General features: G+C 38.7%; 1 protein-coding gene across 5 annotated transcripts in view; it reads right to left on the bottom strand.

Moving 5' to 3' along the window:
* scml4 (Scm polycomb group protein like 4) overlaps nucleotides 1-25,872 on the bottom strand; it is a 45,844-nt gene extending 19,972 nt beyond the window's left edge. For 2 of the 5 annotated variants that reach the window (XM_066677764.1, XM_066677767.1), the window contains exons 1-3: nucleotides 24,493-24,589; nucleotides 23,229-23,371; nucleotides 11,893-12,133 (exon numbers count right to left, since the gene is read on the bottom strand). In XM_066677764.1, the coding sequence (XP_066533861.1) occupies nucleotides 11,893-12,097 (205 nt within the window). In that variant the 5' untranslated portion in view covers nucleotides 12,098-12,133; nucleotides 23,229-23,371; nucleotides 24,493-24,589. Of the gene's footprint in view, nucleotides 1-3,300; nucleotides 3,405-11,892; nucleotides 12,134-23,228; nucleotides 23,372-24,492; nucleotides 24,590-25,515; nucleotides 25,610-25,833 lie in introns of those variants that run through there. The other 3 variants (XM_066677765.1, XM_066677766.1, XM_066677768.1) reach the window with 3 other exon arrangements.
* Between the last annotated feature and the right edge of the window lie 495 nt (nucleotides 25,873-26,367).

Raw genomic sequence — 26,367 nt, 5'->3', positions numbered from 1 at the left:
CATGACTCAGTACTTTTACCAGTGTTTTGTAAAATTGACTGTAAAAAAAAAAACGTAATACAGTGTTATATGTATATAATATAACATATTTGTGAAAAAAATAACCACCTTAAAAATACAGCACTAATTTTACAGCAATTTGCATGCACAACCAACAAGGAGCTGGAACTATAGCTTCCATATTTCTTGGGCATTTTAACAACATTGTATTCAGTAATTATGGAAGAATGCTTAATTCAAAACCTCATCCAAACGTACCAGCCTAAACAAACAGCAGCATTATTAGACGAGGAAAAAAAAAAAGCTTGAAGCTAAGATAGAGGTAGTGTAGAATGTTGTGTGTGGCACAAACACTGGGAAACCACGAAAAAAAGCATCTCATCTTCCCTCAACTAGCACACACACATACACACGCTATTAGTCTCTCTCCGTCTCTGCCGCTCTCGTCCCCTCCCCCATCCCTCGTTCTGTTTCACCCCTCCCCCTCCAGCTGTGGAGCCTGGTCTCTGGATCAGATCCTGATGGACGGCTTCCCTGCTCCTCTCTCTCATTCATCTCCTCTCCGTCTCTCTCTTACTCCAAACAGGGATTCCTCACAGAGGGAAATGACAGTGCTGGGTTTCCCTTCACATATTTTTATGCATATTTTTACATACTGAAATATAAACATGCTTTGACATAAATGACAATTATTTAAGTAACTCCCAATTTCTGAAAGGAATTCTATCACTTTCTTCAGGTACATTTTTACAGTGGAAACAAATTTGACGCATAAATTACATACAGTCGAGGGCTGAGAGGTAAACTGGTGTTATTTCACCACTGCAATTTACAAGATTTATTACAGTGTACATAATCATTAATGTAATCAAAGTTGGGAAATTTAACCCTTTCAGAAACAATCAATCACCTATGTGCCCCAAAAAATGGACTGGAACTTAATTAATAGAATTTAACTGCAACTTTAGTTTAGTCAGAAGATAAAATGTGGAAAATATAAAGCATAATTGTAAATTTACAGGAGAAGTAAATTAAAGTAACTGTAAGAATATGTTATTCCATGTTATTTTGGAGCATTTCTATTGGTTCATTCATCATTACATTTCCACACAAAAAACAAGCTGCTTTGTTCAAATGATGAGGATTTGGTATATGATGAAGATGAAGGTATGATGAAGGTAAATGTTTTAATTGGACAGCAACAATATGTAAAATATGTCAGGTCACGGTTCAGTACAGAAATACAAGCTCTGGACCAAACTTTCATATATAATCATAAAAATGTAAATGCGAATAAATCGAATTAATTGAGCATCAATTCAAATATTTTGAACCACCACTTTTTACACCACTTTTTCCATTATAACATAAAAAGGTTATAATTAATACCTAATTACATCCATGCCCTCTGCAAATTTGCCTACCCAAGCAGAGCAGTATAGAGACAAAGAGGTTAAATCTCAACAAATCCAAGAGCTGAATATTTGGAGAAATGCTAGGCACGCACAGTGAAGCACTGAGAGTGGGCAGACTTCTGTGCCTTATAAAAAACACAAATATACATGTACTTATTAACAATTAAAAGAAACAGCTTGTGTGACAGATTTGAAACCTCAAATTTACACTCAGATAACACCTGCAAAAAAATCAGTCACCTGTCACATCTGCTTTTTCACACTGCATCCTTCCAAACCCCTCCCCCACTAACCCACTGTCTTTCTCTTTACCTCACTTTCCCCATCTTTTCTAATCTTTCCAATTTCAATCACTTTTATGCTCACTTTCCCGTAATATATTTCTCTATAGTAATGCCCTTCTATCACTCTTTTCTACTCTGTCACACACTACAATTTTTCCTTCCACATATATCCCATTCTATAAGTTTTTCCTTCCTTCTCTCTTTCCCATTGTTTCCATTTCCAGATCTCTTATTGTATAACCCATTCCATCAATCTACTGTCCATTTCTGTCTTCAAATTTCCTCCTTTAAATCTTTTTCCATCTGGCTTTTCATACTCTGCCTCTCTTTGTTTCAATATCTTTCCATTTCTACTTTCTCTGCATATATATCCCGTATTACTACTGTCATCACATCTCTTTTCTACCTTGTATAACTTATTCTTTTCTCTCCTTCCTTTTTTGAATCCATCTTTAAGTTTCTCCTGTTTTTACCCATTTTAGCAATTGCCGTATTTATCGTTCTATCTCTTCTTATTTTCCCCATTCTACAATTCTGCCATATCTATTTTGATTTTTACATTTATTTCTTTAAATATGCATTTGTGTTCATTCTCTCCATCTATCCTTTATCCTACTGTACCACTATTGTATATTACATTCCTTCTTTCTCACACTGCAACTTTCTGAAGCTCTTTCCTGTTTTACCAATTATTTATCTTATTTTACAACTTATCTTTCGTCATATCTTTGTTGTATTTTATCACTCTCATTACTTCTATTACTATTTCTCATCCTATCACTTATTACATCAAATTCTCTCTATCTGTTTTTACACATTTTCCCCATTTTGCCAGACTTGCCATCTTTCCTTCACTCTTTTTTCCACACTCTACTTTTTCATATTCTGCCAGTTTTAAATCCTTTTACTCCTATCTCGTTCTACCATTCTATGCATCTTTACATATATTTCCTTGTTCCTCTTCAGCCTCCTTTATCGCCACACACTTCATAAATATTCATCTGTCTACATTTCTTTGGCGTTTAATATCTCTCGTTAGTGAAGAGTACTGCGCATGCGCACTGTTAAATCCTCCTCAGCCCCTGAGGGAGGAGACTTTTCATTCTAATGCCACAAATTTCGAGCCCAACAAAATTTCCTTCAGCACAACTCCGCACAAACCTCGTAAAGACCTCACACAGCTCAACACAACACAACACAAACGCGGCAATTTCTCCTCGACTTCCCGCCTAATTCGTTAGCTTCTTTTTCGAATGCTCCGTTCCACCTTAAATGGTGCGGCAGACACAGCATAGCTGCACCGTTTAAGGTGGAACGGATATTCGAATAAGACGCTGTTGAATGAGAGCTAACTTTGGCCTCATGTCACAGTGTGTGTGTGTGTGTGTGTGTGCGTGTGTGTTGTTGCTCTGCGTGACGCGGCTTCCTTCCTCCCCTGTTAAAAAAAAATCATACATAAAATCTCGCACAGAGTAAAAGACACTGAGGCTGCTTCCAAACCCTCACAGCGGCGCACTACGCAGTCTAAAGAAATAGGACACCACCGGTATAAGTGCACTGATTACTAGAGTGTACTTTGTTGCCGTTTAAAACACACATACCGTTCTGCTCGCGTGCCTCCTCTCCGAGGGTCCCCTCGCTCTGCGCTCGCGATAATAAAAAAAAAAGCCCCGGCAGCACCGCGCGCGCGCTCCCGACGACTGCCGCGCGCCACGCAGCCGACACGCGCACTAAACGAACCCCCCTCCCCCTCCCTCAATGAGGTCGTCATGGCAACTGGGCCCCTAACATCCTCCCCCCATCGACAGCGGCTCGCGTGCTAGCTTTTACACGCATTTCAGCCTAGAGTAGTCTGTCCATATAAATATTAATGTCTTCAAAATTTTGGGCACCCCATGACATGATCTGATATTTTATGTTTCCCAAGAGTGGTCTTTGCAGTCCAGTCATCAAGAAAAACCTAAATAAAAATTGAACATCAAAATAAAACAGAAGAGAGTAGTTTAGCTGTAACTACACATTCACTTCCATTTATTACTTCTGGATCTACGAATATGCTCATACTCACTTTCACCAATCGTCAGCAGCTGAAAAGCCCTGCCTCACACGTTTGCATGACAGATTCGTTAGGTTGATGATGTAAGAAACCCCGGCTGTCTGAATTTGCCAATTTGACACGGTCTTTGGAACACTGCAGTTTCAAATCAATGCTCAGCCATGGCGTTGACTGCTTATTTTGCTCATGATTTGCCTTCTAGCGTATTAACAACATTGCACTGATATGTTAACAATGTTAAAAACGTGATTTTTTCTGGATGAGGTCTTTAAAAATGCTATTTTATGCATTTTGTTTATTTGTTTGTATTTAACACTGGGAACAACACACAATGGCCTATAAGAAAAAATGTTAATGTAATTTTATGTGTGAACAAAATGTTATTTTCAGCAAATAAACATAAACATGCTCAATAATTGATATATATAGACTAGTATGCTGTTTTTATATTCAAAATTTGCCAATACATGATTTTCAATTTATAATCTGTCATTTGAATAGCACTGCTGCAGTTGTTTTATAAAGATGACAATACAAAGCTGCAGTAACAAATGTTGCTAATTTCTTATAGCGTATTCTGTTCATATACCAAAACGAAGGTCTATAAAATGTAATTAACGCATCTACTGGAACTCAATCTCGAAGCTTGCATTTGGTTCCTGCTAATCCTGTGCCACTAATGAAGACTGCGGTTTATTTTCTAATCTCCCCATTGCACACTGGAGAGATTGGGCTTTGTTATGCATTTCTGATCAAAATAACCAGAGTACAGCAGCACCACGATGGCAATAAAGCAAACATATTCCACACTGGTGTAAGAGGCGATTTTAAACCAAACCAAGTATTAGGTCAGAAAAAACTTAATTTTTTTATGTTTCTTATTCTTAACTACATGTCTATTACTACAAATAGCACCAATCTCTAGGAAATACTTACAAAAGCCTGAAATTCCATTGATTTTATACAATTGTGATATATTCAAAGATTTCATCTGAAGAGTTGAAACACTCAGGTTAACTTCTTATTCAAGTTCTTAATATTTCCAATTTGAACCAACAGTACTTTAATTACTGTAATCCTATAGCCACCCCCTCACCCATGCACACTCACAAATCCTTGGTGTAGTATGTTATGGCGTATGGTATGGCACAGCATATTAGGATATGGAATGGCAAGGTTTGTTTCAGATTTCAGAATAAATATTAACTAATATTTACACATAAGCCTCAAATATCTACATAATTTTTTGCATTTTTAAGTACCAAGTGTGTCCAACCCTTGCAAGTGTCTATACTTTTTTATCACCATCTGCAAACATATTTTTAGCTACGTTTAATCTTAGAAGTTGCTAGACTCATTACCACACCAAAATTCACATCACATCTCGGATTTGTTTCAGGAACATTTAGTTGTCTCTGTAACAGCTTCTTCACACTCCACAGCCATTCAGGATATCTCTCCACACTGTCTTTTGAAAACATGGACAAAAACATCTGTGTTTTTTCTCAGAACTGAAGCAAGATTAGAGCTCGAGTTTCACCTCTATCTCCAAGATACAGGAGAAAAGCTTTAAGTACTTTTTATCTGATGCTGACAGGTTTGGTTGTCTGCCAGGCCTTGCATGGTTGTTAAGAATCCTATTTTCTCTGTATCTCCAAGAGGATCACACGAAATGGATAGTGCCACAACTTTGATCTGGAAATTAATGGTTACTTTCCCTCATACACAGTTTTTTTTTTTTTTAATACTGATGCGATACAGGATAACAAGTTTGTAACATGTATACATCATAATCCAAGCTTTCTATTTAATTAATGTATGACAAAGATACACATTTGCATCTTCCCTCTGTGAAAAACAAATATAAAGGTAGTTGTTTGGATTGAAAGATCATATTGTTACTTCTGAATGTAAATTTATGTAGTTTGAGAGCTATATGAATAGTATATTAACAATAAATAAGCTTAAAAAACATGCCACTAGAAATACACGTTAACCCAGTTTTCCTGTCATTTTCAGGAACTTTTTATCCTTTTAAATTCAGACTTAAAACTTTAATCTTGGTGCCAAATATCCAAGCTAATGACAAACCACTTAAAACATATGAACACTTCCTACTGTGTGAGCCTAAAAGCACTGCTTGATTCTGTTGTATTCTGCTGTTTTCCTGTGAAAGGGTTAAAGCTGCAGACAGGGGTGTGGGTGGTGTGAGGAGGGGGCAATAAATTACTTTCCCTTTTTTCCACATTACCATTCTAGAGCTACAGAAAGACCACAAGCGCTGCGGCACACATTCAGCTATTTTTCCAAAGAGAACCATGCATACACACGCACAGGCGCACACACACACACACACACACAAACACGCACACAGAGAGAGAGAGAAACTCTCACACAAAATCTTTACTGCTTCTTCCATGTAAACACTCTCCCTCTCACAAAGACCTGCCTCTGACCTCCCAGAGGGACCCCTGGGTTTGACAAACTACTTCCAGGTCAACAGAAGTCCAGGCCAGTGATCTGGAACACACATAAACACAAACACACACACACACACCTTAGCGGCAAAAACAAATGAGGTGAGTTCAAGTTCAGTGTCCCCTCAGTGTCTTAATATTTAGAAGATAAAGGAATTTTAAAAGCCCTCAAAATGACTCAATTAATCTCTGAACTCCAGCTAGGTTTAATCACCCCATGGTAGTTCACAGAGTGGGCAGAGCAAGGTTTAATAATTTGGGTTTTACATGGCTACACAGTCTGCTAAATGTGTAAATTGTAAGTCTAAGTCAACTTTAGTGTACAAAATACAGACTAGATTCATGTGTATTAGCGTTACAGTAAAAATCTACATCCAATTATATAAGGCTGCATTTAAGCCTAACACTGCCAACATGTTCTGCTATTAGCTAGTAATATAAATGCATAAATTAATGGTGAAATCTAAAATTATATCTGCTGCTGATCATTTTTTAAAGCATTAAACTGATATCAATTACAGTTTCATGATTATGAATCTCTAACATTAATCATTTGGCTAAACTATTAAGTAGGATTAAAATTAATTGGTGTTTCCTTCCTAAAAAAACCTGTATAGAGAGCCTTTGACACAACACAGAAAATTTAATTTTTAAAAGTCACAGCACACAATGCATTCTCAGAGTGCTTTCTCCACAAAACACCAAAGAAAAAAATTAATGTTTTGGCATAGGAAATGTTACATAGAGGAGGACTTATATACAAAACACACACACACACACACACACACACGCACACACACATACACACACCTCAACGGCAAAGGGAAGAAAAAAAATCAAATAGGTCATCAGCAAGATCGATCACCCACAAAGGGTTGCCATGACAACAGCCCTCGCCAATAAAAAACAAAAGGGAAAGAGAGAGGGAGCGATACAGTCAGTCGGAGAAAAGAACATATAATTTTTTCTGTCCAACAAAAACCAGAACCCTCATTCACTCGTTCTGTGGTAGATCTGGTGTTCACTCAGGCTTATCACTACTACGGCTTTTCTTCTGCAAGAATCCGCTTCGCTATCATTCTCCTAAGAGTAGACAGGAAAAAAAAAACTTTCAAGAGGGTGCAGCTTCACCAACCACTTCAAAACACAATGGAGTCCCAAAAGCATGCTCCAGGAATGGACTACTACAGAAAACCACAAAGAAAAAAAAAACCCTAGGGACACTTAGTGTCTTCACCATAGTATGTTTCAAATGCATGAAAATTATTGTTATTTCACACCCAATAATGTAGCAATACATTGCAAAAAGTCATTGGCATCAACAGGCCTTTCATAATAAATACATTATAGACTTATAGACAATATGGACATTACTTTAAAATGTTTTGCTGACCTAGATATTCCCCCATTGTGTTTACTTGTGTGTTTGTTTTCATAAAAAAATAAATATACTGTTCTCATTTTCATACAAGCCATTATGTCATTCTAGTTTCAGGATATTTAGTATTTAGGATATTTAAACACATATTCCAATTGCTTTTTAAAGGGGTGTAATGTATTATTTTTGTTATATCAGTGGCATAATATGGTATTAACATGGCAATAATATAGTTTATTGTAATGATTTGTGGAACAATATATGACAAAAAAATGGCTGTTGACAGGCCTAGGTATCAATGTGAGGACCAGTTATGAATTATACATGCATTCAGTTATAGCCAAAATACAGTTATCTATATCCCAAAAATTCATATGTGCAGTAATTTCCCCTACATTCTAATTAAGAATTATTTATTATTTATTCTTATAAATTTTTTCAGATAAACAACATAACGTAACATAACTGTGTCTCTCACTGATGTGTTACACTTTTAAAGTGGCTGACTAGGATTGTTAGATTAGTTGTAATATCTACACTCACACCTTATTTAACTGAATTGTTCATAAATGGTAGTTGTTGTAATGTAATTTATTAAAATCTATTAGTATTTTTCTTTTTAGACAATACCCCCTGAAACATACAAAACATAAAGAACAGTCAAAATCAATAGATATACACCACCAACACTAGTCTCAGGGAGAACAGTAAATGAAGAATTACCAAACATTTTCCACAGACCTATCTGACACATACACAGCAGTGTGTTAAGTGCGTATGCCTGGGCTATTTCGAAGTCTGTGCGGGAGCTGCTGTGCCAGTGTCCTGTCCAGCTGACCACTCCCTACTGCAGTTAAATTTTTAATTTTCAAACGCCATATGGCTGAGGATGGGAGCCAATAAATCAAAAGTTAATTAGACGCATAGATTCATCTTGAGCAGCAACTCAATCATCCCAAGCCCATTAACAGTGCTGGAGGAGACAGACAGCTTTAGCCAGATAACTACTGTGGTTGTGTGGGCATTTGCAAAGTAGAGATAAAAAGAATGTAACAGGAAATCATACTTTTTTAAAGAAAACTGTATATAATCATTGGTCAAAAACCTTGTTCAGTCTCCAGCTCTGTAGGTTTTGAGTTTTGATTTTATTGGATGATATTTTGGAGAATTTCAACTGGTCTTTTCATTATGCCATCATACACAGTTTAAGGGCCAACTGCTTTTTTTCCAAATTAGGTAAAAAAAAATTAACAAAGTTTACTTTGACATCCAATATGCAGGTATTTCCATTTTTGTAATTTGTTGAGATCCGTGACCCTGAAATGGAGAAGCGGAGAAGAAAATGTTGATGAAGTTGTTGAGATTATCACAAAGTCACACCCTTGTTTTTTTTTTTTTTTTTTTTTTTTTCTTTGATTTCTTCACACTGGTGGCTGGGTTGCAATTTCTACAGAAAAAGCATAGATTTGTTTTGTCTATCCAATATGTTTAATTACAATACACATCATGTTTATGTGGGTGGCATGGACCTGGAGGTTGTGGGTTCAACTCTTGCTTCGGGTGACTGTCTGTGAGGAGTCTGTGTGGTGTGTTCTCCCTGTGTCTGCATGGGTTTCCTCCAGGTCCTCCGGTTCCCTTCCAAAAACACTAATTGGTAGGTGGATTGTGAGTGTGTGAGTGAATGGGTGTGTTGCTCTGTGAAGGACTGGCTCCCCCTCCAGGGTGTGTTCCTGCCTTGCGCCCAATGATTCCAGGTAGGCTCTGGACCCACCGCGACCCTGAACTGGATAAGCACTTACAGATAATGAATGAATGAATCATATTTATGTATAATGTTGATAATGACAAATCTGTTTCTATTTATGGGTACTTACTGTCTTAAAACACCATTCATGTGTCCATTTTAATTCAAAATTTTATCAAATCAAAGCTATTGTAAAACGTCTCAGTCATCAGGCAGTGTATTTGTAGCCATGTAATAGCTTTCTGTGAGGTAGCTTATAGAGGCACTGAAAACTTCAGATGTCTGGTTCCTATTTTAGGGGCAGAACGTTGTCTGTTCGATCCCCAGAGCATGCATGTCATGACTGAAGTGCCCTCGAGCAAGGCACCTAACCCCCAACTGCTCCCCGGGCACCTTGGCATGTGTGCCCACTGACCCTAGTGTGTAAATGTGTGTTTTACTGCACGGACTGGCTTAAATGCAGAGAACAAATTCCTCTGTGTGCAAGCACATTGACCAATAAAGTGATTCCAATTCTAATTCTAATTTCTATCACCACTACTCTGAACAATTCTGTACAGTCTGTAGATTTGTTGGAAAAGGAGCATTTCACAGCACTGAATGATTCTGTTTATATTTTAGTGAATAAATTATACAGACCTTTTGAAAAATGTGGGGAATTCTCCTTTAACTTCTGCCCAAAATCTACAGCATGCCCTCTCCAGAGGAAGAGGGGAAAAAAAGAAAAACAGCACAATCCATGCTCTCCATGATAAGACTGGGATGGCACCCAATAATCAAAGCATATGGAGAAATTTGTGCAGATAGAGGGGTGTGCTGATTGCTATTTTCAAAACTAATATAACATGATTCATTGCAGGCAGCTGTTGCACTGAAGGCTTTCTTCAAGCTACTGTATACATGAACATACACACACACACACACACACACACACACACACACACACACACACGGAGAGGAGACAGAGTTGTGGTATGTTCTTGATAGTGACCAAGAAAACAGAAACAGACCTACACTCCAAGACAGAGATCTTATCCATCTTAATTTAGCTGCGTATAAATACAAACAGACAAAGAGACAACTTCCATTGACTGGAATTTCACACTGAAACCCTGCCATTGACTCTGGCTCTCAACTGTTTGTGCTAATCCATGCCAAAACAATAAAAAGGAAACTGCAGGCTTTTAATAAGCATCTTTCGTCAACCCCTCCAGCCAACGCCTAGAGTCAGAGGAAGAAAGGAGGGGTGGTGGTGGTGGTGGTGGTTGGGGAGGGGGAGGTAAATATTCTAATAAATGCATTATCCACCACAAACAAGGAGAAGTTATTTACTACGCTGCACGTTGCCATGGCAACAGACAGGGGAAATCTGATACCGCAATAAGGCCATGTGACAAGGTGAGGCAAAAATAACTGCAAGTGTGTATGTGAGAGTGTTTCAAGGTGAGATACATTTAGGGTATGCACAGAATTCAGACGCCAAACCTCAGAGGGGAAAAAAAAGGATTTGAAGCTGTCTCTTTCCCTCTCTCCCTCTCCTTCTCTCTGAAAGATTGCAGTAATTAAGAATGGCTCACGTTAATTGTCACCTTTTCAGAGCTCACTAACCCTCTAAATCCCAGAGCTATGTTAAATGATGTGAAGATTTTTCCCCATCAACCCCCACCCCACCCCGCACTGCTCTCTCCTCCAAGGCATGTATTTTCCTGCCCTCTCTCCATCCCTACTTATCTCCTATATCTCTGGGCTTGTCTCTAAGCTCCACTGGAGTCTGATCATTTTTCTCCCTCCTAATTACCTCACCATCACTGAATCCAGTGTAAGAACAAAACCAAAATGATATATTTTCAGTGCAACAGTTAACGACCACATGATGTCAGCTGTATCCATTTGCAAGTCAGCAAATTTTAACATGCTATTAGCATTAAGAACAGCACAGATCTGTTGGACAGAGCCGCATGAGCAACAGGTCTCCCTGTACAGTAGACCCAGAAACAGGTGGATGTTTTAATATCTGAAATTACAAGCACAGTAAACGTGATATGTCTTATTTAAAATAAATTATATCATAGTATGTTTCATTAAGTGCCGTAAAGCAGAGAGGAAGCAACATACAACTGACATACCAAACCACTGTGGCAATGCTTGTTGGCTTTCCTAATGCAAATTAACTGAGGAGTATCATGAATATCATGATAATCCTCATTTCACTGAGGAGTAGTGAAATGATGTGATTGAGAAATGAATGTGGAGAGGCCAGCTTTTATTCATTTATTTAGGGAAATACCACTTTCTCACCTATGCATTTTACAGCCCTGCAGTCTGCTGAATTAAACTCTGAAACAGCACAGCATTGGACACAAAGGTAAGAGAATCCTCCATGTTCCAACTGCTCTGCCCAGTGTTTTCCTGCTGTAAAACACCCACTCCAGATTATCCTTTAGAACAGAGATATACACTAAAACATGGATGGTAGGTCTTCTCCATTTTACAGGCTTATAACCACTGGACAACAGCAAAGTGATGACAGCGTCTTACTCTTTGAACAAGTGGGTGGCGTTCTGTCTTGTAACCGCTGCCCATTGGGCACCACCTCTTGGTCCAGATCCACAAGCTGCCAGAGGCCCCTCCCCTTATCGTCACGTCGATCAAGGCGAAGACGGAGCCGGACGCTCTGCACGCCAAGGACGCTCGGTATCCAGGAGATGGTGGAATCCTCCAGATCCCTGCCACGCAGTCTCATTCCCTCAGCAGCACACACTCCAGCCCAAACATTACACTGAAAAGAAAAGAGAAAAATCAGAATTAAACATCATAGCAGTGACAGAAAGCCTCTGTATTTACATATTTAACATCAGTGTCAATGTACTGGAGGAGCAATCTGTCATTTTCACCAGCAAAAACTAATAAAAATGTAAGAAAGTGTATGTTTACTATTTTTGCACATTTTATAATGTAAAAAGAATGAAGAATCAAAGATTTGAATGAACCAGATATGGTTGGCCATGTTCAAGACAGGGTTGGTACAGAATCTCATGCACATCCAGGCCACTAGGTTTCAGTATAATGGCCTGTACACTTTTTTTTTAATGTTAAAAAAAAAAATCACTGGATAAAATGTCTTGATGCTCTTTTAATTATTTCTCTGCAAGATAACAGTTACCATGGCAAACTCCTCTGCAGTAAGACAAAAGTAGGCCATTCAAAACCCAAAAACCCAAACAATGTTACAACAAAGCAGCAATGCTTATCAATAGCTTTTTGTATTCATAAAGAGCCCCAAATCCCACAATACTACTTAATCTCCTTCATATCATGCATATTTCAGTAGCACTGTAAAACAATTATTCACCTTCAAACTGAGGGCCAATTAAAACCCGTGATAAATTTTCGAGTTCCTTAAAACAGTTCATCTCTCTCCTATCATAACCTGCTAATGAAATGAATCCAAAAGCTAATCTCTCCTCCCCACCTCGGAACAACAGCAAAGATGAACAATGCATTCACCCCAATGACCAAAAGATTAAAAACATTGCATGCGAACAAGACAAAGAAGCCATTGTATAGCCAAAGTCAAAAAATTTGCCCCTCAGGGCAAAGCTCATTTTTTCCATGAATTAAAGAAGAAAAAGTGGACAGTGTTCTTTCTCTTCTGTCTTTCCTTCTATCAACATTTCCTCCTTCATTCAGAGGCTATGCGCCAAAGGACAAAGCCAAACCACGGCGCCAAGACCTAAGCCATTATATTACCATTTTTGAAGTAAAACACAATATTAAAGACCATTTCCAATGGAAATCAAGGTCTGAACTTTGTTAACATGTTTTGTTATTTGCTAGAAAAATCAAATTGCTCTCTCATATATCTGTTGTAATGATTCACACATACAGTAACATTAAAAAAGAAGGTTAACGGTGCATTTCCACACAACTCTCCATAAACATATATAATAAAATAGTCCAGAAAAGTCATAAAAGTTATTGCCACCTGCTCTGCTGAAATCTAAAGTCATGAAAACCAATAAAGAAGGGCAGTGCAGAGACCTGACTTAATGAAATGGTCTGGGCCCCTTTCTTAAGCTTCCACACAAGGTTTTGATTATGTCCTTATGAGTGAAAAACAGCCGCAAGAGGGGATACATTCGATATTAGAGAGCTCTGGATGGTGGCATGTGCATTACACTGAGAAACAAAGAGCAAAAAACGAGGAAACTTTGAAACAATAGACAAGAATGGGCTGCTGTTTACACCTTTTTTAACTAATGTCTAATTTGAGTAGAATACTTTAAAAAGTTAAATGTTGTCTTAAATATTCTTGAAAAAATAAATATTACATATATCAACTAGATTCACTTTTGTTGTTTGTGGTTTAAGTCATGGTTTCCCCTAATTCAGGGGACCCCTATTAACCCAGTTTCCATTGAAAGACATTATAAGCTGTGTCTTATCTCGGAGCTGTGTACAAAGAAAGAGAGGAAGCTAAAAGCCTCTTCTGTTGCCAGTAGAGGCAGCTGGAGTAAAGAAGGTCATTTCTACAATGGGATTGTGTGTTTTCACTGAAAAAAGCTCTATAGGAAAGTAGGGGACCTAAGTGACGACTGGTCATCTCGCAGCATGTCAGACTGCATTTGTTGTGGGTCCCTGGCTTTGAGAGATGAGGTGAGTGATTTAAAGGCATGGTGGTGTATAAAAATAACCTCAGCCAAATGTTCAGCAACGTTACAACCCCGAACAATAGGGATCAAGCCCCCAATTCTAATTCATAGTGACAAATCACTTAAACATTCGGTAAAATTAAAATCATAATTATAAAAGACTTCACAAATTTTTTGGGTTAAATAACATCCTCGGGCAATTTTGTCAAACAGGACAAAAGCTTTAGGCCAAGAAACAGATGTGGCTTAAAAATCTGCCTCGATACATTTGCACTCACAAAATAACACTTCATTAAATTGCCACAAAAAAAGCTAAAAACTAAGAGAAAATTGAATGATTGAAAATTACATTTTATACTACGTATAATAATTAAAAATTATGTATAAATTAAACTCCTGCAATGTGTCTATTTTTAAGATGTTTAAGACGTTTGCTCTTTCCATCCAATGACTTTAAATGAGGATGGTGAATGATATCAGTTGTTTGTATCTGCAGATTTCTGCTTAAAATAACTGCATCATGTTCAGATGTTAATATATAATCTGTTATGTTTAAAGGTTTAAACCAACAATACTATACTATAGTACTATACTCACAGTCCTCTACAAATAAATACTTCTATGTAACTCTAACCCAGCTTGAGGTCTTTCCATTGTTTATATACATGTTTAAGTACTGTCACTGGCTGAACAGAAATGTACAGGAACTATTGTTTATTGGCACTGACCTAGAATTCACGTATCTGTGTATCGCTAGAGTAAATACATAGTCAAAAGTTTGCCCCTTTGACTGTCATTTTAACCTTTAACCTGAAATTTCCTTTGTAATTTCCTCACAAAAATGTTCCAATATTTAGTATTTAGCTCATGATTGAATCATGACTCCACAAATTTGTACCATGCAGTGTAGCTCTATTGTCTGTTTGAGTATAGTTTCAGCTTTGTTTTGAGATGTTAATCTGTGATGATGTAAGGCCACACTAATCCCCTTAAAAGTTCTAGTTGCTGGGACACATTTATCCAGCAATCTGTCATTTTGGTTGTTGCCATACCAACACTAAAAAAACAGTGACTGGCTGAGTGAGTTCACATCACAGAAGAGCAAAGGATGTTGCATTTTTTTGCTGTTATACAGCAATTTAATTAGTTTAATTAATTCACAGATGAATAGCAGCTGTTGTGCAGAGACCTTAAAGGGGACCTATTATGAAAAAAAAATCGTTGATCAGTGAATGTGGATAATTAGGTTTTCTGGAGCAAAAAAAAATTTAACTAAACCAACCCTGTAAGGATTTTTTATGAAGTAAGTAAACAAAGGATAAAACAATCAATTCTAGTGTTGTGCTGCATCTTGTGTAGAGTGCAAACACTTTAGATTTATCCCGCCTCCTCCTTTAAGTCTCTCCACTCTGAATCTACATATATGTGAGCACAAAGACAGGGTTAAATGGAGCAAAAACAAACACAAGTCCAGCTGACTTCGTGCTCACAGATATGAGGCTTTATCCTCTAAACATATCTGTAAGCGCTTATCCAATTCAGGGTCACGCTGGAGTCATTGGGCACAAGGCGGGAATACACCCTGGAGGGGGCGCCAGTCCGTCACAGGGCAAAACACACTCACACCTACTGACACTTTTAAGTCGCCAATCCACCTACCAACGTGTGTTTTGGGACTGTGGGAGGAAATCACAGCACCCGGAGGAAACCCACGCGGACACAGGGAGAACACACCAACTCCTCACAGACAGTCACCTGGAGCGGGACTCAAACCCACAACCTCCAGGTCCCTGGAGCTGTGTGACTGCGACACTACCTGCTGCACCACCGTGCCGCCCTTGCTGTGATGTTTAGCCTGTTAAAACACTTATATAAAACTAGATGAATAGTGGCTGTGCAGTGCAGAGCTGTTTAAAATTTGCTATCACATGTCCCCTACTACAGAGGGGGAAAAAAAAGAGAACAAAGCAAAAATGGCTAAACACCCAATATTCTGCACCTTGGTCCTCACAGGGATTTTGCACATGGAAACAATCCCATGTCAAATTTGGCCAACAATGCCATAAAAAAGGTAATCAGGTCTGATATTTTTCTGATGACTAGCCTACAGTGAATGAATACATGAAACTCTCTGACATTTGTGAAAATGTTGCCAGGACCGGTTGTTGCCAAACCAGTACTAGAGACAACAGTGAAGCAAGGTAATGTTTCAACTGAGTAAAGGTAAATAAAAGACCACTTTTTGCCATCTGGTGTTCAATATTGTATCAGTTATTTAAAAATATTGTAAGTTGTCACACACGTGTGCAGTGATACGAAGAAAAACGTTTTTTCACAATAGAGGAAAGCTCTCTGAGGTGATGCTGCAGGTGTATAAAGTTTTCATACCCTGTCAGCCATTCACTTAAATCCTTTTAGCAAGGGCCACCGTCTGTCAGCTGTTATTGATGTTTATGTATATTTGAACATGTTTATTTCTATTTGCCCTTGCTCTCTATACACAGCAGGGGGCAGAAGGCTGGGCTTCTTCCGAGACGGCACTTCAGCAGAGACTGAGGGAAACTGAGGCATCGACATGCTCCAAATTTAAACGTTAAAATTCACCACAGCCCACAGACTTGACACACACTCGCATACAAGACACACATACACACCCCAAGGGGGGCTGGCTTATATTCCATAAAGGAAAAATAGACGGATGACGAATTGGCAGAGAGTGGTGGGACAGGCAGAACACATCTACAGAATATTAACAGCCAGAGGGAGCTGGTGCAGAGTCAATGACATGCAGAAATACAACAAAAACATAATAAAACAGACTGAAAAAGAAGACGCCTACATGAAAGGACAAGCTGAATATAACTTTAAAAAGCCAATTTGTGTAAAAGAACATTTGAAAAACTTGCCCATCCAAACTGTACACTTGAATCCAGTGTTTTTATAAGTATTTCCCCTTTCCTTTATTGTAGTAACCTCTACCCATCAAGGAATGCTTTTTTCCACTGGACATGAAACATTGCTGTGAAGATTTTATAATATTCAGCCACAAGAGCATGTGACATTTTGCAATTTTCAAATAAAAAATCAGCCATTTTGACAATGTTGTCTTAGCAAGTTTAAAGGAACAGTAGGAAGTTTTTTTTTTGCTCCTAGAGCTCCCCCTAGTGTAATTCATTTTTACAGCACTATACTAAAAACAATGGGAGGGGTATGGAAAGGGTGGTTTCCTGCCCTCCTCCAAAAATTACCAAGTGCACTTTCTGCAGTTCTGATCCCAGAGTAGCAATGACTGAGGGTCTACTCTCCCTATTACAGCTCAGTGGAGCATCACAATGATTTTGAAGCTGTAAAGGTAAGGTGAAAATTATTACATACTGTTCCTTTAAGCAGAGAAATGTATTGTAAAAACCCCATAGCTACTAAACTGCATACAAGTAAGAACGAAGAAAGGTATATAAATTAAAAGGAAACACAATACCCATGTGTTGTGACATCACAACCACAACTAACTGGCTGTCAAGAAAATGTATTCAGAAGAAGGTAGATACCTATTGCTGTGGGACCAAGTTATAGAAAATCTACATATTTTAAAAGATGTACTGGTCGGAAAAATGTAATGTTAAATTTATATATATAATTATATATGTCCCTGGTCACACAGCTCCTGGGACCTGGAGGTTGTGGGTTTGATTCCCGCTCCGGGTGACTGTTTGAGGAGTTGGTGTGTTCTCCTTGTTTCTGCGTGGGTTTCCTCCGGGTGCTCCGGTTTCCTCCCAGTCCAAAAACACACGTTGGTAGGTGGATTGGCAACTCAAAAGTGTCCGAAGGTGTGAGTGTTGCCCTGTGAAGGACTGGCATCCCCTCCTGGGTGTGTTCCTGCCTTGCACCCAATGATTCCAGGTAGGCTCTGAACCCACCGTGACCCTGAACTGGATAAGCGGTTACAGATAATGAATGGATGGATGGATGTCCCTGGTCAGCAGTTTGTAGGCCACTCCTGTATTTTTCATCCCTCCAATTTCACAAAAATAAAACAACAGCTAGTGCTTACCTGAAGCAGATTGCTATATGTCCTCCCCTGCTCTGATAACATATGCATATGTATTTTGTCTTCTTTCAGGCCAAAGCTGCTGAAAGAGAACTGTCTATTCCACCCAATATGGCCCATGTTGATTGGATGGAACTGCTTTTATCAAAGCCTACTTTGTCTATTCCAACAGCCACTTTGCAATAAGAGCTTGATAAAAGACTTGATAACTGTTTACAATTTAACAGACAGGGTGCCAAATGGGCCCCTTAAAACACCCGACTTCCCATGGACCAGTCATATTGAAATATGCATATCTATTTATCTGCTGGCTACTTACGCAACATACTAAATTATTTTGTTTGTATTATCTGAAAACTGGAGTTAGTGGTGAATTTTGAGTTAAACTTCAGTTCTCCTAGCCGCAAGGTGGCACTGTTAGCTCTTTGTTTGAGGGCTGACAGCAATCAGCTGTAGAAACAGGGATTAAAAAGACAGACAGACATGGCTGAGTGTTCAGAATTGTTTGAAACCTATTGGAATACAGTCTGGCTGCCAAAGCACAGTTCAGCAATGGTGAACATGGTGGCCAAGTCTCTAATATCAAAGCCAGACATTTTCCCAAGAACTGAGGCACTGACAAACCAAAGCTGACACTTCGCACTTCATATGTAACTATGACCCACTGGACCCAGAGATCTACTCTCATAATGTAAGTGTAAAATAGTCATATCACAATTTAAGACACTATAATAACTGCTTATTTAAAGAAATGCTGGGCAAGATTATGTATTATTGCTGCAGACTGCAATACATTTTTAAAAATCTGTCCTGAAATCAAGGGAGGGCTGGTTCCTACCCTACTCCAGAAGATGCACAAGTGCAGTTTCTACAATGCTCAACCCAGATTAGAATTTACAGAGGCTTTCATCAATCTATTACAAGTCAGTGAATCTTCACAAACATTTTGAAGCTGTAATGTTAAGGTAAAAATACTACCTTTAATCCTTGTACCCTGTTCATGGTCCTTGAGCGTCCAAAACCTACCTGAAATCACTGGGCGCGAGGCACGAACACACACACACACACACACACACACACACGGACACTTGAATTTCCAATCTACCTACCAGCATATATTCTTGGACTGTGGGAGACTGAAAAGACCCACAGACAGTGGGAGAACACACAAAACAAATTTTTGTGTTGAGAGTGACCCAAGGCGGGGTTTAAATCCACAACCACGGGACCATGGACCTGTGCCACAGCGACACTACCTGTAGCGCCACCACAGGGACTTTTCTTAATTAAACTGTCATTCTCACTAAACATTTTATCAGGTTTGCGTAACTACATTAAATACTCGAATGCACAAACCATTTAATTGGGTAAATCTACCACATAGGAGTGTTATTTAGGTTTACAACTACTGAGTGTAGCTCATTTGCTGAACACTTTCTCATTTGTTCTGCACACTTCCCCATCCATTAGTGGAAAATCCACTGTGGACCAGTGTTAACAAGTTACTATTTGAGTTCTGGAACATTCTCAACATAGCAGTGCTGCTGAGGTGTTTACACGCTTCAGTGTCACAGCTGGTATGAGAATAGTCCACCAACAGAAAACATCCAGCCATCGGGAGGTTTTATGATGTTGCTTTTCCACCGAAGGACAGGATGGAGCAGGGCTTAAAAGTGCTTAAAAACTGCATAAGTGTTTCTGATAAAACGGCCAATTAAAACTTCATACTATGCTTAGTTTACTCTGTACACAAATATTTTAGACTGTAACCCCTCTCTACCACATCCATCAGTGGAAAGAGAACACCATGACCAATGAGATATTATTAGTTTGATGAACCATTCTTAACAAAGCAGTGGCATCAACATGATAGTGGTATAGAAGTGTGTCTTATTTTGGTAACTCCTCATTCTTCAATATTGTAGCTGGGTTTAACCAAATATATCCTATTTGTCTGCTATAAATCAGTGAATAACACCACAGCCTTCCTTACAGAAGACTGGAGTTTGATTCCTTGCCCAGACCAGCACATCACATTATAACAATAAGCAGTGATTCGCAATGACCAATAAGATATAACACATATCAAAGTCAAATCAACATGTTTTAATTTGACATATATTTCAAAACATAATATGGTGACCCAAATTTGACATATGTCTCAGTATCAGCAAATATGTCCATGTACATTCCTAACAATAACTCCTTCACCTACCTCTGTGACGTGATGAAACTGTTAATTAAATAAACACAATCAGATTGGGCCCCAATAAAGCTGACTATTTAGGAACTAAAAGCTAACCAATACAAATTGTGCTAATAAAATATGAGTAACCATCTAATACGGCACCTAGAAGGTGTACCAACAACCTAGATGAATGTTCATTTACCTCCTGATATTTCCTTTACCTCAAACACTTTCCACCCCAAAAAGAGCTTCCAATATTAACATCTGACCATTTCCATGTAGATAGGAAGCAGTACACTGACCTCACTGACAATTACCCAGAAAAAATAGCCCTAGAAATGACATATCCTGACCATTTCCAGGCCAGATGACACAACAGTGGTAGACCACATCAACAATAATGATGAATCAGCCTACAGGGAAGAAATACAGCACCTGGAAACATATTATTACAATAACCTGTTCTTCAACATCAAGACGATGAAGGATCTCATCATGAACTACCAAAAAAAAATTCCAGTCTACATCAATGTCAGCAGATTCAAGTTCCCAGGCATCCACATCTCCAAAGATCTGTCTTTGAACTTCAATATCTTCTATATGTTAAAACAGCTTTTAATTCCTGAGGAGACTGACCATCTGTCGCCTCACATCCTCACAAACTACAACCGGTGCACTATTGAGACATTGTGGTATGGCACTCTTCCATCCAAGCCATATGCTGTATAACCTACTGCCATCCAGGAGAATATACGCGAGCATTTGAGCTAGAACCAGTCAGCTTAGGTCCAGGTTGTTCCCAGCCAGAATACCATTGCTGAACTCTATTGTACTTGTAATGCACAAGAGAATGCAACTTTATTCTGTACTTAAAATATTTTATCACTTGTGTGCAAAATCATTGCCGGAACACACCAACTCCTCACAGACAGTCACCCGGGAATCAAACTCAAAACCTCCAGGTCCCTGGAGCTGTGTGACTGCGACACTACCTGCCACCCTTCAAACCAATATAAATTTCTTTTTTGCTACTGTAGACTTACTGTTTCACAATTTGTTGGAAGTGTTGCATTATATCATTATATTGAGCATTTATTCTTCCAACAATATTTGTGGCAGACAAAGCAGGTGAACATGGGGGTATGGGTGGAGTTTTACCAGTTTATGATGCATTATTGGAGCAGAAAATCTCCGCCCAATTCGTTTTAACCAATCACATTCATCCCCGCTTGTTGGCTGGCAATCAATTATTTTCCTTCTGCCTCAAAGGCAGCTCTGCCTCCAGAGCCATTTTGTGTAGTGCTTCTACACACATGCTATTTGATCTGTATCAACATTTTCCTATATATTTATATTTATAATAAATTATTAGCAGCTAGAACAATATTAAAATATACACTGTCCTTTAAACGTTTTTTAACTACCCCATATATTACGTAAAATTATTACTAGCGTATATAGGTAATATTATCAAAATTTTATCAATTTATTTTTGCACAATGTTATTAATTGCACTTCTTTATGTTGTTAACTGCACTTTGTTTACTTGTACTAAGCAACGACAATAAAGTTGAAGCTATCTATATATCTAGAAAAGTGTGGGATTCACCATTCTCCACCCCTTATCAGAGAGCACACCTGAAGGTCAACAGGAGTAAATTATTTACCCCTCCTGTATGAAAGTGAGGTAGTGGTCCTTAACAATGTGGTGTGTAACATAACTATACACATTTAATCTTGTGTCTACAAAGCTCAAGAGCACCTCATGACTAGGGCTTGTTTTCCACACTTTGTAAACACAGGCGCTCACATACACAGCTCATCTCTAGTGGTTTGCCTGGTCCAATAATAAAGACTTTGTTTATCCCCCTATTCACTCTGGTAAGTGGCCTGAGGGTCTCTTCTCACACCCCACTGCACAGTGTGTGCGTGTGTGCAAGCGAGACAAAATGAACATGGAATGCTGATCTCTATCTAATGGCCTATATTTTGGCCACGTTCACCCTCACTCTTCTCTAAAGACATTTCCCTGGTTAATCATCAGCCAGAAATGTTACTGAGCATGTGAAACTAAGTCCCTGTTCACACCTGGCTGTTTTAGGTGGCGTGATTATCAGGATTATATGTGGATAGATATTACAGATAAATATAGATAATACCGATAAATTAACGATAAATACAAAAAAAAGTCTGTGACACATTTTAACCAGATATAATTCAAATAAAAACATCAGTACGACCTCAATCCTTCCCAATAGAAGCAAATCCCCACTCCATAAAGCCAAACTCTGCTTCATATAGCCGAAACCCAACCTGGCTGCCCCCATGTAAGGGACCTGCTCTATGGGGCATAAACTATTCATTCAGGAATTACAAATCAACTTGTTTTTATCTCATGCTAATGTCTCTTTTAAGTGCTACAGTCTGAAGCATCTTGACTTCTCTCTTCCACACCCCCACCAAAATTCCTATTGGGCATGTGCACCGGCCTATGGGGCACACTAGGAATGGTGTCCCAAGAGCAGCAGCACAGGTGTGGCAAGTGCTGTCCCCAGAGAGCTCACAGCTTCACACAAAAACAAGCTCAACCTAGACTCCTTTTTTAAACAACCAGTTATCGCACTCATTATATAAATAGTAGGCTTTATTTACTGTAAATGTTCTGATTTATATTCCGATTTTATCAGTGTAAACAGAGAATTTAGCTGTGTTCACAGACTGATACACAGTACTGTACAAAACTCAGAGACCACATATTTTATTTTAATTTTAATTTACTTAACAAGCAGACATACCTTTATTAATTTAAAATATATGATATTCCGCCTCCAAAACTAATTTAACATCAATTTCTATATATTTATGCTTACGATTAGGCACATATTTGTGTGTCCACCCTTTGTTTTTGTTTTTTTACTTACAACTTACTAAAAAAACATAATAAATAAATAAACACCAGAATATTTTTCCACACTGACTCTCTCACCTCTTCTCTCTTTTCCAAGGAATCCTAAACACACTCAGTGAGGCTGAGGTCTTGGCACTGACGTGGGCACTCAGTTTTTCTGACGACATCTCATTCTTCCAGATGCATAGTGTTGAGCTGTCTCCAAGGTTGGAAAGAAACACCTGTGGATTTTTCAGATCTTAAGCAAGAGTCCAAGTCAATTTTCAACTACTTCTCTAGGGTGAAATTAAGCCTTTTGTGGATAATAAGTATGATTGCTATTAAATATATATTTACATTTTTAACTCTCATTAAACCTTTATATACAGTACACTGTGCTTTAACCGATCTCCTCAGTAGCGTCTCCAAAAAAAGTCAACATTAACTAAAGGGCAACTGGCCCAAAAAATAAAATAATAAAAAAGCCATCTCGGACATCTGCAGGGTACTTTATGTGAACGATTCCTGTTCTGCTCTTAAATGCTTCTTATAAAATCAGTGGGAATTGATGTCCAAAAGAAAAAGGGTTAGAAGCTTGCACCTCACAAAGGGCGTCCATAATGTTTTCAGTCCAAATGAGGAATCAATTAGGCGTGTACTGATGGGACTCATGATAACGACTTCATATTTGTTGAAAGTCACATTACATTAAGAAAATACATATATTGCATGTGTATACATGTAGTGATCTAAATGTCATTTATTAATAGCAAACCTGATTTGGTGATTGTACCTTTTAAGCTGTGAATGTGTTCAGAGGGAGAAAATAAAACAGGGCTACAGTTGTAAACTGATCAAAGCATGGGATCAGACCGTGACAGCGTGGGACCTTAAGAAACCAGACTCTGCAACTTATTTGACTAAAATGCAGTGACCGTTGTGATACTGTGCTGAATATATACATTCTGAACACGATTGGCTTCTAAATGATTTCATTCAGTTATAAACGCAGCCTTCGTGCCAAGTATTAGTGTTAACACAGAAAGTATGGCTGACGTTTGTGAGATGTCAGATATCATCTAGGCTTCACACCTCTTGGTCCAACCCCTTGCTTTACAGATACTTCACAGCATAAAATGGGAAGAATACCTAAGTGGTCTCTGTAAAAACACTTGATATTTACGAGACTATTTAACCTTATCCCTCTACCGGTGTTTCAATATCAGTTGCGAGCTCTCCGTCCTGCTCCGCTCCCTCAACTTGGCGCGCTCGAGCCTTGAACCGTTCCGTCGTTACCACACGCGCACACACACACGCGCGCACAAACAACGAAGCTTAAACTTAATGAAGCTCTGTATTTTACCTCAGTCTCTCATCTCTGTGTGGTCAAATCCAAACACTCCGCGCTCCCTTTCCCGGTTTTCTGCTGTGTACCGTCACCGAATCCGCCTTCAACTCCCTTGCACGCGCGCGCACACACATACACACACCTTAGTTTGTATTTCCGTCTTTGTGGGGTATCTAGACTCGCTTTTTTAGCTCCTCCTCACCTATCTTCGGTGTCATTTTTAAATAACTTAAGACTTTCAGTAATTATATTTGGTCTTACATCCACCTTCTGATAAAACACTGTCCCGATTACGGCGAGTTAACGACAAATCGCCTACATCCAAATCATCCATACTCTATACACACACACACGCCCATACACTCACATTTGTATTCATAAATTTGTGGGGTATTTCCACAGACAGCCCATGTTCTAAAGGCATTTTTTTAGGTTATAGTTCAGAAAAACTTGCATTATATAAAACAAGTGTTAAAAATTACACACAAACACACACACACGTTGTGTGCCACAGCTGGCGTCAACCTCGCAATATCAGAAAATGGTCAATTACCGTTGACCACCCTGGTGAATATGGGTCCCCGGAAAGTAGCAAATACACTAATGCGCGCGCGAACACACATACACACTCACACACACCTCGAGGGGTCTAATTAAACCGAGAGACGCCTGGGATTTCGATTTGGTCAGTCAGGCAGGTAACACGTCCCACAGTAAACTCAATCCGTTTTAAAAGACGCGAATTTATGGTATTTTCCCCCCTCTTCGGTGTACAGTGTCTGAGGACAAAAAGGCTGGAAACATCCCCTTCAGCATTTCTAGTTTGGAAATGCCCCCTCCCCTACAGAAACGGGGGCTGAATTTGACTGCTTATTAATATTTTTCCGTTCCACCTTAAACGGTGCTGTTCAGGCGCCAGAATGTAATGAATGTAACGGCTGCACTGTTTATTCATATATTACATTCTGGCGCCTGAGCAGCACCGTTTAAGGTGGAACGGGAAATTGGGATAAGGATTAACTTCAGCCGAGTCAATACCGTGTTTAGTTCCTGAGTTCTGCGTCCCTTTTCCCTGAATGAATTTCTCTTCCAGTACATCCCACTGTAGTCGGTCATTTTTCTATTTTTCGGGCGGATGAGAAAAAAAGCCTCGTTAAAAACGGTACTTTTCTGAGGCATCTCCTCACTAAATTAACGGTTCACTTTTTCACCTTCCTTTAAACATGAACCTCATACGGAACGAAAACACCAACAATTAACGGGTTTTTTTTATCCCCCCCCCCAACTTATTCAGTCACAGGTGCTGTTCTTGTGTCAAAAATGTCATTATATATGGCACCAAACGATGAGACCCACCAGTCCTTCAGTAAAGTCACCATTTTGAAGGGTTTGACACCGCAGCGATGTGTAACCGTTAAAATGAGACTCTTGTAAATAAATATGTTGCTGTTCTTAAACACGCTAATATTAACAAGTAAGCTATGAGTATTTATTCAAAAATAAAACCATACAGCTGATCTCTTTCAGGCTCTTTCCTTCAGACTCTAAGATAAAACACGGTGTATTTTGTTTGAATGGTCAAAAATAAATGAATAATACGACGGACTGAGTTTGAAATACCAGAAATTGTAGATTTAGGTCCGGACTGAGGAATAAACATTAGCATAGGCTTCACGTCCGTTTAAATAATTAATTTAAATGTATCGTCCTTCGATGTGAATGCCACTAATATTTAATTATTTATATATTCACGTTTGCTGTCTATTTTTGACTTATTTTGTATATAAAGCAGTGCCCTGCCTGAATGCTGAATATGCATTGCCACCTGTTCAGTGGGATATGGCTCCAAGGATTAATTCCAGACTTAATAAAATGGACGACTAAAAAAAT

This window comes from Hoplias malabaricus, chromosome 7 (assembly GCF_029633855.1).
Source record: "Hoplias malabaricus isolate fHopMal1 chromosome 7, fHopMal1.hap1, whole genome shotgun sequence".
Classification (NCBI taxonomy): domain Eukaryota; kingdom Metazoa; phylum Chordata; class Actinopteri; order Characiformes; family Erythrinidae; genus Hoplias; species Hoplias malabaricus.
This window is presented reverse-complemented; position numbering and strand designations above follow the sequence as displayed.